General features: G+C 36.2%; 1 protein-coding gene across 1 annotated transcript in view; it reads left to right on the top strand.

Moving 5' to 3' along the window:
• NAE1 (NEDD8 activating enzyme E1 subunit 1) overlaps positions 1 to 14,394 on the top strand; it is a 14,591-nt gene extending 197 nt beyond the window's left edge. Inside the window, exons 2-20 of the mRNA XM_009881397.1 lie at positions 580 to 710; positions 800 to 860; positions 1,789 to 1,819; positions 2,399 to 2,470; positions 2,747 to 2,826; positions 3,994 to 4,103; positions 4,457 to 4,566; positions 5,157 to 5,219; positions 5,475 to 5,538; positions 6,669 to 6,760; positions 8,163 to 8,222; positions 8,311 to 8,444; positions 10,082 to 10,157; positions 10,512 to 10,551; positions 11,319 to 11,405; positions 12,448 to 12,540; positions 12,970 to 13,084; positions 13,160 to 13,209; positions 14,285 to 14,394. Of these exons, the coding sequence (XP_009879699.1) occupies positions 580 to 710; positions 800 to 860; positions 1,789 to 1,819; positions 2,399 to 2,470; positions 2,747 to 2,826; positions 3,994 to 4,103; positions 4,457 to 4,566; positions 5,157 to 5,219; positions 5,475 to 5,538; positions 6,669 to 6,760; positions 8,163 to 8,222; positions 8,311 to 8,444; positions 10,082 to 10,157; positions 10,512 to 10,551; positions 11,319 to 11,405; positions 12,448 to 12,540; positions 12,970 to 13,084; positions 13,160 to 13,209; positions 14,285 to 14,394 (1,579 nt within the window). The remainder of the gene's footprint in view (positions 1 to 579; positions 711 to 799; positions 861 to 1,788; positions 1,820 to 2,398; positions 2,471 to 2,746; positions 2,827 to 3,993; positions 4,104 to 4,456; positions 4,567 to 5,156; positions 5,220 to 5,474; positions 5,539 to 6,668; positions 6,761 to 8,162; positions 8,223 to 8,310; positions 8,445 to 10,081; positions 10,158 to 10,511; positions 10,552 to 11,318; positions 11,406 to 12,447; positions 12,541 to 12,969; positions 13,085 to 13,159; positions 13,210 to 14,284) is intronic.
• The last annotated feature ends 347 nt before the right edge of the window (positions 14,395 to 14,741 follow it).

The raw sequence follows: 14,741 nt of genomic DNA, 5'->3' as shown, positions 1-14,741 counted from the left end.
GAGGGCGGAGGGTGCCGGTCTCGGCTGTGCCCCCGGAGGGAGCGGGGCGGCTGCGCTGACCCCGGTGGGCGCCCGTCACCGAGCGCCGCCCCCGCCCCCTTCAGCTTCTCTGTCACTTTATACACGTCTTAAATACCTCACCAAACTCATCGAGAGTGATTCCCATCGCCCTGTACGTTTCAGTGCCTTGTATTATAAAAAAATACAAAAATGCATTACTTGTAATAAAATTTACGAAAAAGAGAACATTCAGGTTTAGGACAAAGTGTCTGCGAGGAGTGTTTTGACCCATGGTGATTTTTAGAAGGTTAAACGCGTTGCAGCAGAAAAAGGCATGTGCGTTCACAGGGTGTGGGGTGTAAAGATGGAGAAAATAAAACATTAGTAAAATTGGGCTGCTCTTTAGAAAGTTGCAAGTTTGTCACAGAACGTTTTCTTAAGGAAAGCTTATTTTGATTACTGCTGTTTAGCCCCACTCAGTAGTGAACAAGAAGTTATACGCCAGCCTCCATTTGTGATCGTTCAAGTTTATCGCATTTCATTATATTGTCTTTACAATCTGGAATGAAACAATTTCAGCGTGTTCCTGTCTCCATCCCAATACAGGTTGTGGGGTGACCATGGGCAAGAAGCTTTGGAGTCTGCCCATGTTTGCGTGATAAATGCAACAGCGACAGGAACCGAAATCCTTAAAAACTTAGTGCTGCCAGGTAAGTAGACATCTCGGCTGTGTTTTCTTTGTAATGTGTCTGATAATTTCATAACGCCCAGTTATTGATAGTGATTTTTTTCCCCCAAGGTATCGGTTCGTTCACAATCGTCGATGGTAATCTGGTCTCTGGAGAAGACGTTGGAAATAAGTAAGTTTGTTACTAGTTTCCAGTACAAGTTGAGAAGTAGCAGGGTTTCATGAGTAGTTCCTTCTCTGTACTTGTTAAGAAATCCTATAAAGTTCTTAATAATTTTAAAAGCCTCTATTTGTTTCTCCCAAGTTTTTTGTGGTTTTGGGTGTTTGTGACGTATGTGGCATGCACCATCATTTTGATATTAGCTGCTAAATTTTACGGTTTTTTAGTTACTGGTTTTGTATCTCACAGGTATGTTTGCTTCACAAGTCAACTTTCTACAGACTATGGTCTTCTCAATATAAAAGTATTTTAAAATAACTTGTTTGCTGTAATCTTGAGATATGCCAATGCAAGACTGCTTGTGTTTCAGCATGTATTTTCCATCATTCTGGCGATGGAGATAGCTTACTGTTCATTAGTTTATCACTGTGGAACTGTGAGCGATAGCCATTAATTAGCTGTCATGGCTTTGGAAGGCTGTGTGCAGCAGGGAAAGGGTAAGAGACTCTCTGCAAGTCCTATAAAAATAATTTATTTACTAATTCTAGATCATCTTCTCTTATGGTTTAGGTAGATACCTACAAGTATCTGTCTACTTACTGGGGTTATATGAGGGGGAGGGATATTCCATTATGTGAAGAAATGAGAACTGACGGGTCTTTAATTAGCCTAGTGAAAACGAATCTGTGGTGTGATCCAGCTTCTAGGGGAGTTTGGCATATCTTATTTTTCAGATTTGTGGCTCAGGCATTGGAAAGTTTCGTTAAGAAACTGATCGTGAGGAAAATATACCAGCTGTGGGGAGAAGAAAGCAGGTTTAAGGGGGAACTTGGTTTGTCATGCATGAGAATCAGCAGCATATTCTGCACTACAAAACATAGCTCTAATGTTGTTTTTCTTCAAAATAAAACTTCACGTGTAACTCTTGTCTCCTTTCCAGTTTCTTTCTACAAACAAGTCATATTGGTCAGGTAAGCAGATGTCACCGTAGGTGTCTTGAAATCATGAAAAGTATTGAGTAAATACTGAAATGTAGTATTATGAGTAATGCTAAAAACATGTATTTATAGGTTAAAATCTATTTATTCTTTGAGAGAATTCCTCATGCTTACTTTATAGTTGCTCGTAAGTCAGAAGATAAGCTCAATTCTGGCAAGATTGAATGGAAAAATGAACAGGATATGGTTAGGAAAATCTTTGGAAGGATAAGGTGGAGGAGAATTGTGGCTGAAGGAGTAAAGCTAAGAGTAGAGAGGTGAATGGGGCGAAAAAATCACAAAACCAAGGGAGTACAAAAGGCGTGGGTAACTCCTGAAATTAATGAATAGCTGTCACATTTTTGTTTTTAAAATGGTATTACTAAAAATGATCTCAAACAAGTGCCTGCTGTTAAGGGATTTATTTTTTCTCCAGATAAGCAAGGCTTGGAATAAGAAAGTCCTTTTTTTTGTTTTGTTATTTTGTTTTTAACATGTAGCATGTGTAGTACTGATGTACTGTATAAATTACATTTCAAAAGGTTAAACATTGTTTTGACTGTTCTGAAACAGAATCGTGCCCAGAGTGCCACTGAGCTCTTGCAAGAATTGAATAGTGATGTTTCTGGAAACTTTGTCGAAGAGGTTTGTTTTTCTAAATTTGTTGTACGTTTCTTGTTATACAATGTGATAAAAGCATCGAGTAATAGCTATGTGTTGTCTTTGTAAGTAGCTTTATGATAAAACAACATTTGAGGAAGAAGATCTTGCAAAAAGTCTGTTTATGTATTTTAAACATTTTATAACTTCTTCGTAAGTAGAAGCTTTTCACTTAATGCTTTACATTGAATGTTGAACAGGCTTGGTGTGTATTCAGAAATTTTCAGTGTTTTCTGACAGTTTTTTTTCCCTCTTATTTAGAGTCCAGAAAAACTTCTAGACAATGACCCTTCCTTTTTTAATCGGTTTAACTTGGTGGTTGCAACACAACTACCAGAAAGGTAAAGAATCATCCACAGTTGTTTGTTTTCATTCAGTTGTAAAAGCAGGCTTCAATCGCAGGCATATTCTTGCAGGAAAACTTATGCAAGACAGAACTCTCTCACTGTGAAGGAAGGTTACAGTAAATGACGGCATTTTTCTATGGACCTTTTTATATGGTAATACCTAGTTTAAAATCTCTTTCTGGTCCATGCCTGACTCCGAAGTGCTGTCTCCAGGTGTATTTGTCTATGTCAAGTACTCTTTTGTAGTGAAAGCTGTTTCTGGTCCAGAATCGCTATAACAAGTGTTCCTCAACAGTAAACCCCAACAGATAATAGGAGCTCTGATAGCTTTAGATTTTTGCAGATGTATTTTATGGTTTGTATAGCTCTTTCCATTTTACTCATATATGTAACTATATTGCCCATATAAACTTTATCAAGATCAGAAGTTCTTGATTTTTAGGTGGGTTTTTTTTATCCGCTTCCTGCTTTTTTTTTCCTGCTGAGACGCCTCTCCCATGCTGCCTTCCAGTAAATAAAGCAGGTGACAAATGGCAACTCTCAGAGCGTTGAGGAACTGGAGGAGAAGAGCATGCTGCCGTTTCAGTAGACAGGCTGCCTCCCCAGAGGCGAGAGCTTGCTGGAGAGATGAATAGTTAAATCTTGCTTTTGTAAGGAAGTGGCTGTTGTTCATAGTTTATATATTTCTCTGTCCCCCTACATACAGAGGAGCTAGAGATGCTGTCTGTTACAGAAGTAAGAGCCAGCTTGCCTCTTTGGGGCGGCGATTCCCCTACAGGCATTTGTGAATAAAGGGTATTTCTTATGTGCTATTCAAAACCGTCTCATGGGAATTGCCCCTATGGGAAGTTATGTTTGTACAACACACAGATCTAGTTTTTTTCTTTCTTTCACAACTCATTGAAGTTTTTTGTTTAATTGATATTTGGATCATTTGGGAGGATGGCGTTAAATATAAGGAAGCTAATGGATAAATGTATTTCTAACTAGTGTAAATTCACATATAAAATTAGTCACCTTATATGTGCTTTGAATCATGATAATATTCGAGTTCTCTCAGAAAACTTCTCTTTTCACAAGTGACTTGTACAAGAGTTAACTTTCAAGTTAACTGCTGTCCTCTTGTACATCTGAAAAGAATAAATATGTGTTTCCTTACAGTACGTTGCTGCGCTTGGCTGAATTTCTCTGGAATTTTAATGTTCCTCTGCTGGTCTGCAGGACTTATGGACTGGTTGGTTATATGAGAGTCGTTATTAAAGAACATACAGGTTAGAGGGTTTTCTGAGATAAAAACTTTGCTAAAAGGTTGAAAGCTTCAGTATGTAATGTCACTTTGATTTTTTTCTTTTATCTTTATCTTGTGATGTATTTATTATTTGTTAAGTCTTACATGGTTTGCGGTTCATCACCAGGAGCGTCCTTTGAGGAACGCATAGAAATTATGGACTACAACAAATAGTAAAATTGGAGATGGTCCTGACATTAAAGTTAACTTACACAAAACACTTATTTTGGTAATCAGGCAGTTAAACGAGCAGACAATGCACTGCATTTGATGTATAGCTCTGTTTTAAAGGCTGGACATAAACCCGTGAAATGCGTTGTGTAATTTTTTTCACAGTTGTTGAATCGCATCCTGACAATACATTAGAAGATCTGAGACTGGACAAACCATTTCCAGAACTGAGGGAACACATTCAGTCATATGACTTGGATCAGATGGACAAAAAGGTTGGTGTGTGGTTTGCACTAAGTGCTCTAAGACAGATGCAGACACAGAACAGGGATTTTATGAAAACGGCTCTTGGCAGATTACTTTTTGGTGCTGAGTCTCATCTGAGCAGAGGCAACTGTAGAATCAGTCACCAGGTGGTATTTTTGGCTTCTGCTCCAAACATTGCAATCTGTATTTAAACCCTAAGCAAGTGGGGGTCTTGGGAAGTAAGGAATATTCTTGGACAACTTGATCTTCTGTTAGATGGATTCCCCCTTGCCCCTTCCCCTCCCCCCTTTTTTTAAAATTTTATTTTTATGATTACCTACTGCTGCAGAGCTTTGGTACATAAAGTAAGTTCCACTCCAGAAAAATGTTGGAGAACTTGGCTCAGCCACCCTTCTTTTAAGTAAAGGAATAATAATTTAATAATTTGATTTATGGTAGTTAGAGAACGTTATTTCTGAATCAAAATCTGGAACATGTCCTGTGTTTTTATAATAGCTGAAGGGATGTCAGGAGTTTACATTTACAGTAAGTTTTTAATTTGTCTCCTGTTTTTATCTTTGCTGAACTTGACAAAGATTTCTCTGCTGTTCAATTACAGGACCATAGCCACACTCCATGGATTGTGATTGTAGCCAAGTACCTAACAAAATGGTTCAACGAGGTATATTGCAAAACTGGATAAGTAATCAGTCTATTATTATTACTTTAGATATGTCTTTTCTAAGCTAGATTATTATTTTGGCAATTTTTGCAAATATAATAAAGAAAACAAGATAGAATCATAAAAAAATTACTAATTTGAATACCATGTGAATGTATGGGAACAGTGACAAACTCTAGAGTTCACCTGCCTGAACACAATGAGGACAGTAGTAGATATTTTAAAGACAAAATGTTTTTGTGTTTTTAAATCTAGAAAAGCGATCAGTTGCCTAAGAGTTACAAAGAAAAAGAAGCCTTTAGACAACTCATTCGGCAAGGTAATACATGTCCCACGAGTCACTTACTCATAGTGGCAGAAATATATAAGGCAATATCTGAAAAAAAAAAATAATCAGAAGTTCTCTTGGGGTTAATTTATGAAAATCTGCTGGCATATACAGTACAATTCTTCTGCTAAATGATTTTTTATACAGGTGGATCTTAAGATCCCAGATTTGTTTATAGATGCAGTGTGGCAGTGTTTCTTACTGTCTGCTGTTCTAGATCAAGAGTATGTTTTGATTTGGTTGGGAGGTGAGGCCTTCAGACAAAACCCTGTAGAAAATGTTGATGTTTAACATGGAAAATGTGACAAAGAGGAAGGCAAGTGGCTTTTGACACCAAAATTGTTATTAACTGGGAATATGTGGTTGGTCAGTTGACCCACCGAACTGTTTGTAATCATTGCAGCTCTAAATAACTAGTCTAGAGAGACAGAGAGAGATGGTGTAGCTACAGAATACACTGTAACCCGTATATGAACAGACTTCATTTTTGCAGACATTTAAATCTAATACCTTTTGCAGATGCTAAAATTAATGAGGCATTTTTAAGATACAGAAATACATTATCTTAAATGATTGTGGAATAAATCATTAACTGAATTTTTGGTATTTCCTCATTTAAAGCTGGCCTGGGTGCATATTCCTGAGTGATTCTCCCATCCTTATCCCCAGGTTGGGCTAGGGAACTGGTCTGATCTGTAGTCATTACCTTTGGTTAAATGAGGTTTTTAGTTGAGTCCACTTCTTGGTCTGGCTTGCTGTGTGGGTTCACAAGTGTTTGCCAAATTTGACCAAAAATACCCCACACAGCATGACTGAGGATGGGAAGGAGAGTTGAATTGCCTTTCTACCACCATCTACATTCATTTAGTGATTACGAAACTTTACTCTCTTTCTCACACAGACTAGTATTTTCATGATAAGTAACTTCTATTTAACATCACAGGAAAATTAATTGTATGCAGAATATATGTGTAGTTAGTTTTATCAGTACATCTTACTGGTAACTCAGATTTTGCTGATTAGTTATTATGCCACAGATACATCCAAAGCCAGTCTGCTCTGTTGGTTAGACCTAAATGATACGTATTTCAGGGGATTATGTTGGTTTTTTTTTCAATAAGGTATCTTAAAGAATGAAAATGGGACCCCAGAAGATGAGGAAAACTTTGAAGAAGCTATAAAAAATGTGAACACAGCATTAAATACCACAGAGGTAAAATAAATATTTATATGACAAAATGGAAGAAATTTAAACTACCTCATTTTTTCAAAACATATTATGCACTTTTAGGACAGGAATTCCATTTGCAACATTTATATTTAGGTAAAACAGGATTAGTACAATTTTTAAAATTGAAATCATGTGTAGTAAAATAGACGTAGGCTAGATGGCACTGTAGTTTATGGAAATTCTTTCATTTCCTTGCTCATACAAGGAAGCTACATTTCCTTCCTGAAGACTTGGAATTCAAGTGTAGAATGAGTCAGTAACAAGAGTTCATTAGTAGTGTATTCCTGTCTTAGACTTTATCAGATTTTCTTTACAGATTAAACTGTAAAGTGCTTGGTATAATTATAAAGAAGTAGCAGTCATCAGTGGATGACGTCCAATTTATGGCTAGGAGAAAGACTCAGAAAGCATAAAGTGTTCAAGGCGAGGCTGGACAGGGCTTGGAGCAACCTGGTCTGGTGGAAGGTGTCCCTGCCCAGGGCAGGGGGCTTGGAACTAGATGATCTTTAAGTTCCTTTCCAACCTAAACCATTCTGTGATGGTTGAAATTGTGCTATACTGAAGCTGCTTGCTATAGTATTTATTCTATATAGAAATGAAATGCTGCAAGGGACCCTTGACTCAGCAAATTCAGTACTTTCTGCTTGAAGAAGCGTGCTATGAAATTCTTTTCATAAACTGATCGAGCTTAAAAATATTAAAAGTGAAGTTTTCATTTTTTTTAAATAATCCTGAAGTAGCAACTCACGGTTTAGACTTGAGCTCTGATTGCCTTAATTTCTCATCCATGGTAAATTGCAAAAGCACATTCTGTGATTCTTTCTAGATTACATTCCGTTTTTATTTGACCTGTGCTGATCCTTGCTTGGACAGTTAAGTCTCCCAAGAAAGCAGCAGGTAAAACTTAGTGCTGATGTCTGAGCCACTACAAGCTGTGTCCTAGGTTGTTAGTGGTTTATTCCAGTTTATGTGCCAGACTGAACCACAGCAGCCAAGGAGTCAAAACACTCAGTTTTGCAGCCCTTCTTCGATTCCCTGGCCTTTTTGCTGCTCTGCCTCTAGGGGGTAGGATGGGCAGCTGGGACTGGTAGTACCTTTTGCTGATGCTGCCACCATTTGTTTTTTTTTAAATCTTCCATGTAGAAGATGGAAATAGGTGAGATTTTGTTGGTAACGTTCATCTTGATTAGAAGCATGTGTCTTGTTCTCAGGCGGTGCTGCTGTTTATGTATTTCTGAGAAGCACTGACTATGTAAGATTCAGAAGAGGTTTTGATACAAAACTCTGAGGTTGCTTAGAGTTGGACCACTTAGGTAATGAGCATTGAGATAATTCACAAAATTGAAAGTCAAGTAAATACAACGCCCTTTTTTTTTTCTTATAGATTCCAAGATGCATTGAAGAGATTTTTAATGATGATTGCTGCATAAATCTCACAGAGCAGGTAATAAGTAACTAAGGGTAAGACTTAAATGTAGAAAAAGCATCATAAATAACATCTGTCTACATGACTGCCTCTTGTGCATTTGCAGTCATCCTCCTTCTGGATTTTGGTTCGAGCTGTAAAGGAATTTGTGGCAAATGAGGGGCAAGGAAGTTTGCCTGTCCGGGGCACTATTCCTGATATGATAGCGGACTCCAATAAATTCATCAAATTGCAAAATGTGTAAGTATACAACTTTCTCTTTCATAGGTACTGATGATAGTAAATGGCGATGACTTCAGACCTCACAAAGTGCATAAATTCCTGTCTTTTAAAAACAAAAAAAAGTGCGTCTGTGGGAGTGGGGTGCAGAGGGGTGTGGGAAGCACGGCAGCCTGCGGCTGTCTGCTCCCTGGATGGATGCTGTCCATTGTTTAGGACCAGCGCCTAAGCCTTCAGCACATCCCAGTCTCTGAAGGCTGGGTAGTAAGTGATCACTTTCCTTAACTTCCGATCTAGTAAAGAGCTTCCTGTAGAGAGTAGATCCCATAGCCCAGCAACTGCTGTCCAAAGCAAATGGCTGCTTAAACACAGCCTTTGGTTTTTCTCCTCAATATGTCTGTCAACCTGCTTACAGAAATTCTAGTTTCCCAAGTGTTTAATTCTAAATACTTCATTCTAATTCATGGCCTTTGAAGGGATTGCTTGGTAGATAAGGAAGGGCATGAATGAATACTTACTGCAAATTCTAAACAGCATCAGCATGGATCAAGATTTTAGGAAGGCCATCTTTGGCCTTCAGGTATCCTCAACATGAACTTACTATTCCTCTGTGTCCTGGACATGATGCAAATTGTTGGGCCAGAAAGACTTTCTTACAGTGTTACCACATTTTCTTTGCAGTTGATTGCGTCTTCCTCCTCTTGTTACTATTTTTAAAATCAAGCAGTATCTTGCAGAAGACTTAGTTAAATTTATTGTCTGTGCAATTGTACTGTTGAATTGTTCAAATGAGAAAGTATTATTTCTAATAGATTTTGGTTGTTTCTCCATAGATTCCAAAACACAACCTCTACTAGAAAAAGGATTGTGTGCCTTAATAGTGTTTACTAGTCGAAATGAAATCTGTAATTTTAGAGGTGTGTTCTTCAAAACTGTGACAGATAGCATTAAAAAGACAGATATAAACCCACAAATCTGTTACATGTCTAAAATAATTGATTGCCATTGCTTCACAGAAACAACTCCATATAATGATAGTAAAGCCAAGAACTTGTATCAATATTTTGCTAAATGAAACCATAATTGCTTGAATTTGCACAGATACCCTAACTTGTAAATCTGAATTCTATAAGCATCAGTCCTGAATTTCCAGATCATTATGTGCTTCATTTCTCAATTCAGTAAGCATTACAGGGTTTTAATTTGCAGATATAACAATTACAGTCCCTTAAAATGAGCTCTTAAATAGAATTTTATTAAATACTGTGGTGTTGAGATGTTTGCATTGTCATAGGTCATAATGAAACTAAGATACTATGGCTACAAATATTAAACTACAGAAATTAATGAAATACTAGAAGCCTAATGAAGGATGTATAGCTGTTGTTCTGAAACTACTTAATATTCTACCTCTCACTGTTCATAGTAATACTCATTTTAATTTTAACCAGTTTCTAAACCACACGTTTAGTGAACAGCTCAGCAGTGAACACTTATACAGGGAGGTAATAAGTGCATTCATGGCCTTCGGGTGGCTCACTGCCATACATGTGGCTTGTATTTTGTCTTTATAATATAAAACAAAAGGTAGTGGTCTTTGCTGTGAAGTTGATGGTTTTCTGCTGTAATTATTAAGACAACTTCTTTATTTTTAACAGATACCGTGAAAAAGCAAAGAAGGATATTGCTGCTGTGGGTAACCATGCTGCTAAATTGTTACAATCCTTAGGCAAGGTAATTACAAATGTACAGCCATTCTGACAGGATAGAAATATTTTTACCTGGATGTTCTGTACAGAAATAAGTCAGAAGAGACAGATGTGAAAAGAGAAGGCTTAATTACCTCATTCTCTTCAAAAGGCTCAAGTAAGCTCTAATGACATTGAATATCTGTGGTCTGTTTTATTTACCATTTTTGGCTTGGTCGTATAAAAGTAAATGGCATACAGGAATATATTATTTACTTTTTAAAATATGGTGGTTTTTTCAAGAATGACTAGTTGTTCCACAATGAATATATGAATATCTCTGAAAATATGAATTCTCTGGTCATTGTATGTACTGGAATGAGTATGTTCTCTCTTTCAGGCACCCGAAGCTATTTCAGAGAGAGAACTAAAATTGCTTTGTGAGTAAGCTTGGATTCTGTTGCTGTGTTTGTGCAAATGATCAAATAATCAAAAACTTCTGAATCACAGAATGGTTTAGGTTGGAAAGGACCTTGAAGATCATCAAGTTCCAACCCCCCTGCCATAGACAGGGACACCTCCCACGCCAGTGTAGTTATTAATCAGTAACTCAGTATTTGAATTTTTCAAATAAGTGCTTAGCAGTTGCATCACTCATCTTCAGTTGAAGTAAGAGATGTTCAGCATCTCTCACTAGTGCGTCTATAAAGGTTGGCTTTTAAAAGATGTGATAATTTTTCAGGTCCAAACAACAGGTGGCAGTTGTAATCTATTTTCTGTGATTAGTACTTAACCACTGGTGCCCATTCTGTGATACTGACTTCAGAGTGCATGCTCTGTCAGACTCTGGTAGTGTGAAAAGGTAGAACAGTGATGCAGTTATATTCTAGAAGTAAATAAGCACAAAGTATTCCACTAAAATACTTGTGATCATAGACCTAAATGTAGTTTAATAGATTTTATTATGGCAAGCTACCAGAATAAACATAGAAGTGTTAAATGAAATTATGGTAAGGTTTAGTCTTTCATGTTAAACACATTGGATATACAAACTTCAGTATTTAATTAGTAGTATTAATTATAATTAATATATATACACACAAAATAAGATACTAAAGTCTCTATATAGTATACTATTTAGTAAAGATTTAGTAATTGGTGACGCATTCAAGTAGGTAATGCTGTCTTTTCTGCACCCTGTGCTTAGGCAGCAACTCGGCTTTTCTCCGAGTAGTACGATGTAGATCTCTGTCTGAAGAATATGGTTTAAACACTTTTAACAAGGATGAAATCAGTAAGTACTCCTTTTTGGCACATACTTTATTGCATTTTTAATTTGAAATGGTTTTGTGATCAAAAAGAATTGTATGTTGCACATTCTGTTTCATTATGCAGTTTTACAATTTGGCATCAACTAGATTTTTTTTTTAGTCTAGAATGTTGAGTTCAATTTGATTTTGAAGGTTCAAAAATGACATTGCAGATTGATGGATGTTTCAGGGTTGTTTTTTTCTTGTAGATTTTAATTTTGATGGCACATAAATAAAACATTGTTTTCTTCAAACTTCTCTTTTCTGTTTCTTAGTTATTTCTGACAGAGCTGGAAAGGTGCTTTCACCTGACCAAAGATAGAATAATTGTCTCGGCCCCTTTCAGCTTATCTTTTCAGTATGTAAACTAGCAAACTAATTACCTAATATTGCATTTTATTTTTTGAATCTGCGTAAATTAAAAAAAAAAAAAAAGAAAAAAGCTGGCAATACTTTTTATCAAAGTTTGTTTAAATTAAGCTTATACAAGTCCTCTGAATGTTTTGGACAAAATGTATATACAAAGTGTATACCTTTTGTGTATACATAAGTTTTGTAATATTTATAATTTAAATGAAAGCTCCTTGAATTAGTTGGTAATGTGCAATGTGATTTAAGTAGTAGTTAGTATTATGAAGACCACTGACCATGTTAAGGGATTTATGACCTGTTTTATAGTTACTGCCATTACAGTTAAATATATGAAGAATGCGTTTCAAATCCCCAAATTATAACTAAGGAATATCCCATTTAATGTTATATCAGCTGTCAGAGTTGAAACATGCATATGTTTACTGAACAGTTTATATCAAATACATATAACATTGTTTTGTCATACACTCTGGAGTCAGAATCATGAATCTAACAGTTGACTCATTGACATTCTCAATTGCAGGTTGTCTTCATTAAGATTTCTTTTTACTGCAGATTTTACAGTTTACGCATGTGGGAAATACTTGATTTCAAGTAGTTAAAAATCTTTCTATTTCATCTGTACCAGCTAACCAGTTCTCTTGCTGTTTTCAGTTTCCCATATGGATAACCCAGACAGTGAACTAGTTCTGTACTTGATGTTACGGGCTGTGGATAGATTTTATAAGCAGCATGGTAGATATCCAGGTATGTTAATACCAGACTTACTTCACGTCATCGAAAGACATACAAAGATCGGATAGTTACTGTAATACTAGTTATAAACTACACATACAGCCTTAGTTGTGGTTTTGTTTACATATTGATAAAACTTTGAGAATGTGAAAATTAAAGTGATGATTTTTTCTCTTTGGGAACTTGAGGAATTTATCTGAATCAATACCACTGAAATGGGTTGCATGGATTATTAATTGGTTCAGCGATGCAGTAATTTGTCGTGATCATGAGTAGCATCAACAGAATATTCAATTATTATTCATTTAGTATTAATAATGTAATACATTATTTGGCTTAGAAACTTTTCAGAAAAATAAAATACTTATGCTGCCATTTAAATCCATTAACTCTGAATATGGTGTTACAGTTCTGTGGTGAAACAGGTAACTTATTTTCCAGGTGTCTACAACTATCAGGTAGAAGATGATATTGGAAAACTAAAATCCTGCCTTACTGGTTTCTTACAAGAACATGGGTTGTCTGTAGTGGTGAAAGATGACTATGTTCATGAGTTGTGAGTATTGTATCTTAAGTGTCACTTTGTTGGTAAAGCTGACCTGAAAATACTAACTGTTACTTTGCTGTCCAGTTGTCGCTACGGAGCTGCTGAGCCACATGCTATTGCTGCCTTCATGGGAGGTAAGAATGTCACAGTATTTCTGAGGTCCGTTCAAACAAACCAGCCTGCTGTAGTACATACTGGAGTCAGAATCTCCACTGTTTTAATTACTTTGTACTGTCAGAGCAAAGACTGTAATCACAGACTGTAGTCAAAGATAGTATTAGAACAAAATCCCTCCCCTCCATTCTCCAAATGTGACCTCCTATGGTATAATGAGAAAGCGGGCACAGCAAGGGCTTAAAGTCAGTAAAAGAAACAAAATAAACTTTAAAAATAATCTCAGTAGGACGATTCTAGTAGCTTAAAAATGTGTTTAAAAATAAAATGCTTGAAAGAAGCTTTGAGTTTAAAAACAAAAGGAAAGGCGTAATTGTAATATTAGAATCAACACAGTACGCATCTTCCTTAACACAATACACTTAAGTATCTATTAAATATAAATAGCCTTGATTGCTTACCTTAATTCAACCTGCATGTATTATCAAAACTAAATACATTTTAATGGATGCTCAAAATTGATAAATCAGTTAACTTACCTCCTTTATTTTTATTCATGACGTGCTGAAGATAATTATATATTAAACATTCTGGATGTAGGATTTATTTTTTTTATTAAGTGAAGCTCGGTATGTGCAGTGCTTTAGAAAAATATGTAAAGATAACTTCTGAAGAAAGTACAGAATATTTCATACTACAGGAGAACACAAAGGGATCACAGTGAAGTGACTCTTCAGTTTATTTTACAGTTTAACTGTGCATGATGTCTTTTAATTGAACTTCTCAGTTCCATTTAGAGAGGTCACAACATGCACGGGTCTGTCTGCTCACACGTTTTTACTCTGTGTGTATGTACATAGAAAGTATATACAGCGAAGTTTATGTAAAGCTGACTTTTGAAGTAACAGCTTCCTGAGCCTTTTTTATACATGAAGTACTGAAAAGCATTTTTTCCTCCTAGGAGTTGTATCAGGCACTTCTGAAATAATTCCAGTGTAGTGAGTTCTAGATAAATACACTCTATTACTGTTTTTTAAATATGACTTGCTAACTACCTTCTGTTTGGTTTTTGGTTTTTTTTTTCTGCTTTTACAGGAGCTGCTGCACAGGAGGTTATCAAAGTCATTACAGGGCAGTTTGTAATTTTTAATAACACCTATATCTACAGTGGAATGTCACAGACTTCAGCGACTTTCCAGCTGTAGGATAACGATCTCGCGTTATTTGCCACCAGGCGCTGTGTTCTGTAAATACTGTGGTGGTCTGCCACTGACTGGACTGTTCTGTATTACCTGTGAATTAAAGTTCCTTTATTTGTAATGATTTTATCTTCTTTTTTTCCTTTTCCCCTGAGGACAAATAAAATCCTACCAAATCCTGAATTTTTATTTTTTTTTTTTAAATCTAGAATTTTCTAATTGGGCTTTGAAACAAAAAAAAGCAGCAGCTGTTCTTTGACACGGTAAGTTGCATTTACAAATTGGCTCACCTGGTTTGCAGCGGAGATGAATTTTTGTCATTGAAGCTGCTCTTCAGGTTGAGGCGGGGGAGG

This window comes from Charadrius vociferus, unplaced genomic scaffold, assembly GCF_000708025.1.
Source record: "Charadrius vociferus isolate BGI_N301 unplaced genomic scaffold, ASM70802v2 scaffold553, whole genome shotgun sequence".
NCBI lineage: Eukaryota > Metazoa > Chordata > Aves > Charadriiformes > Charadriidae > Charadrius > Charadrius vociferus.
Note: the sequence above shows the minus strand (reverse complement) of the source record. Positions and strands in the feature narration are given on the sequence as shown.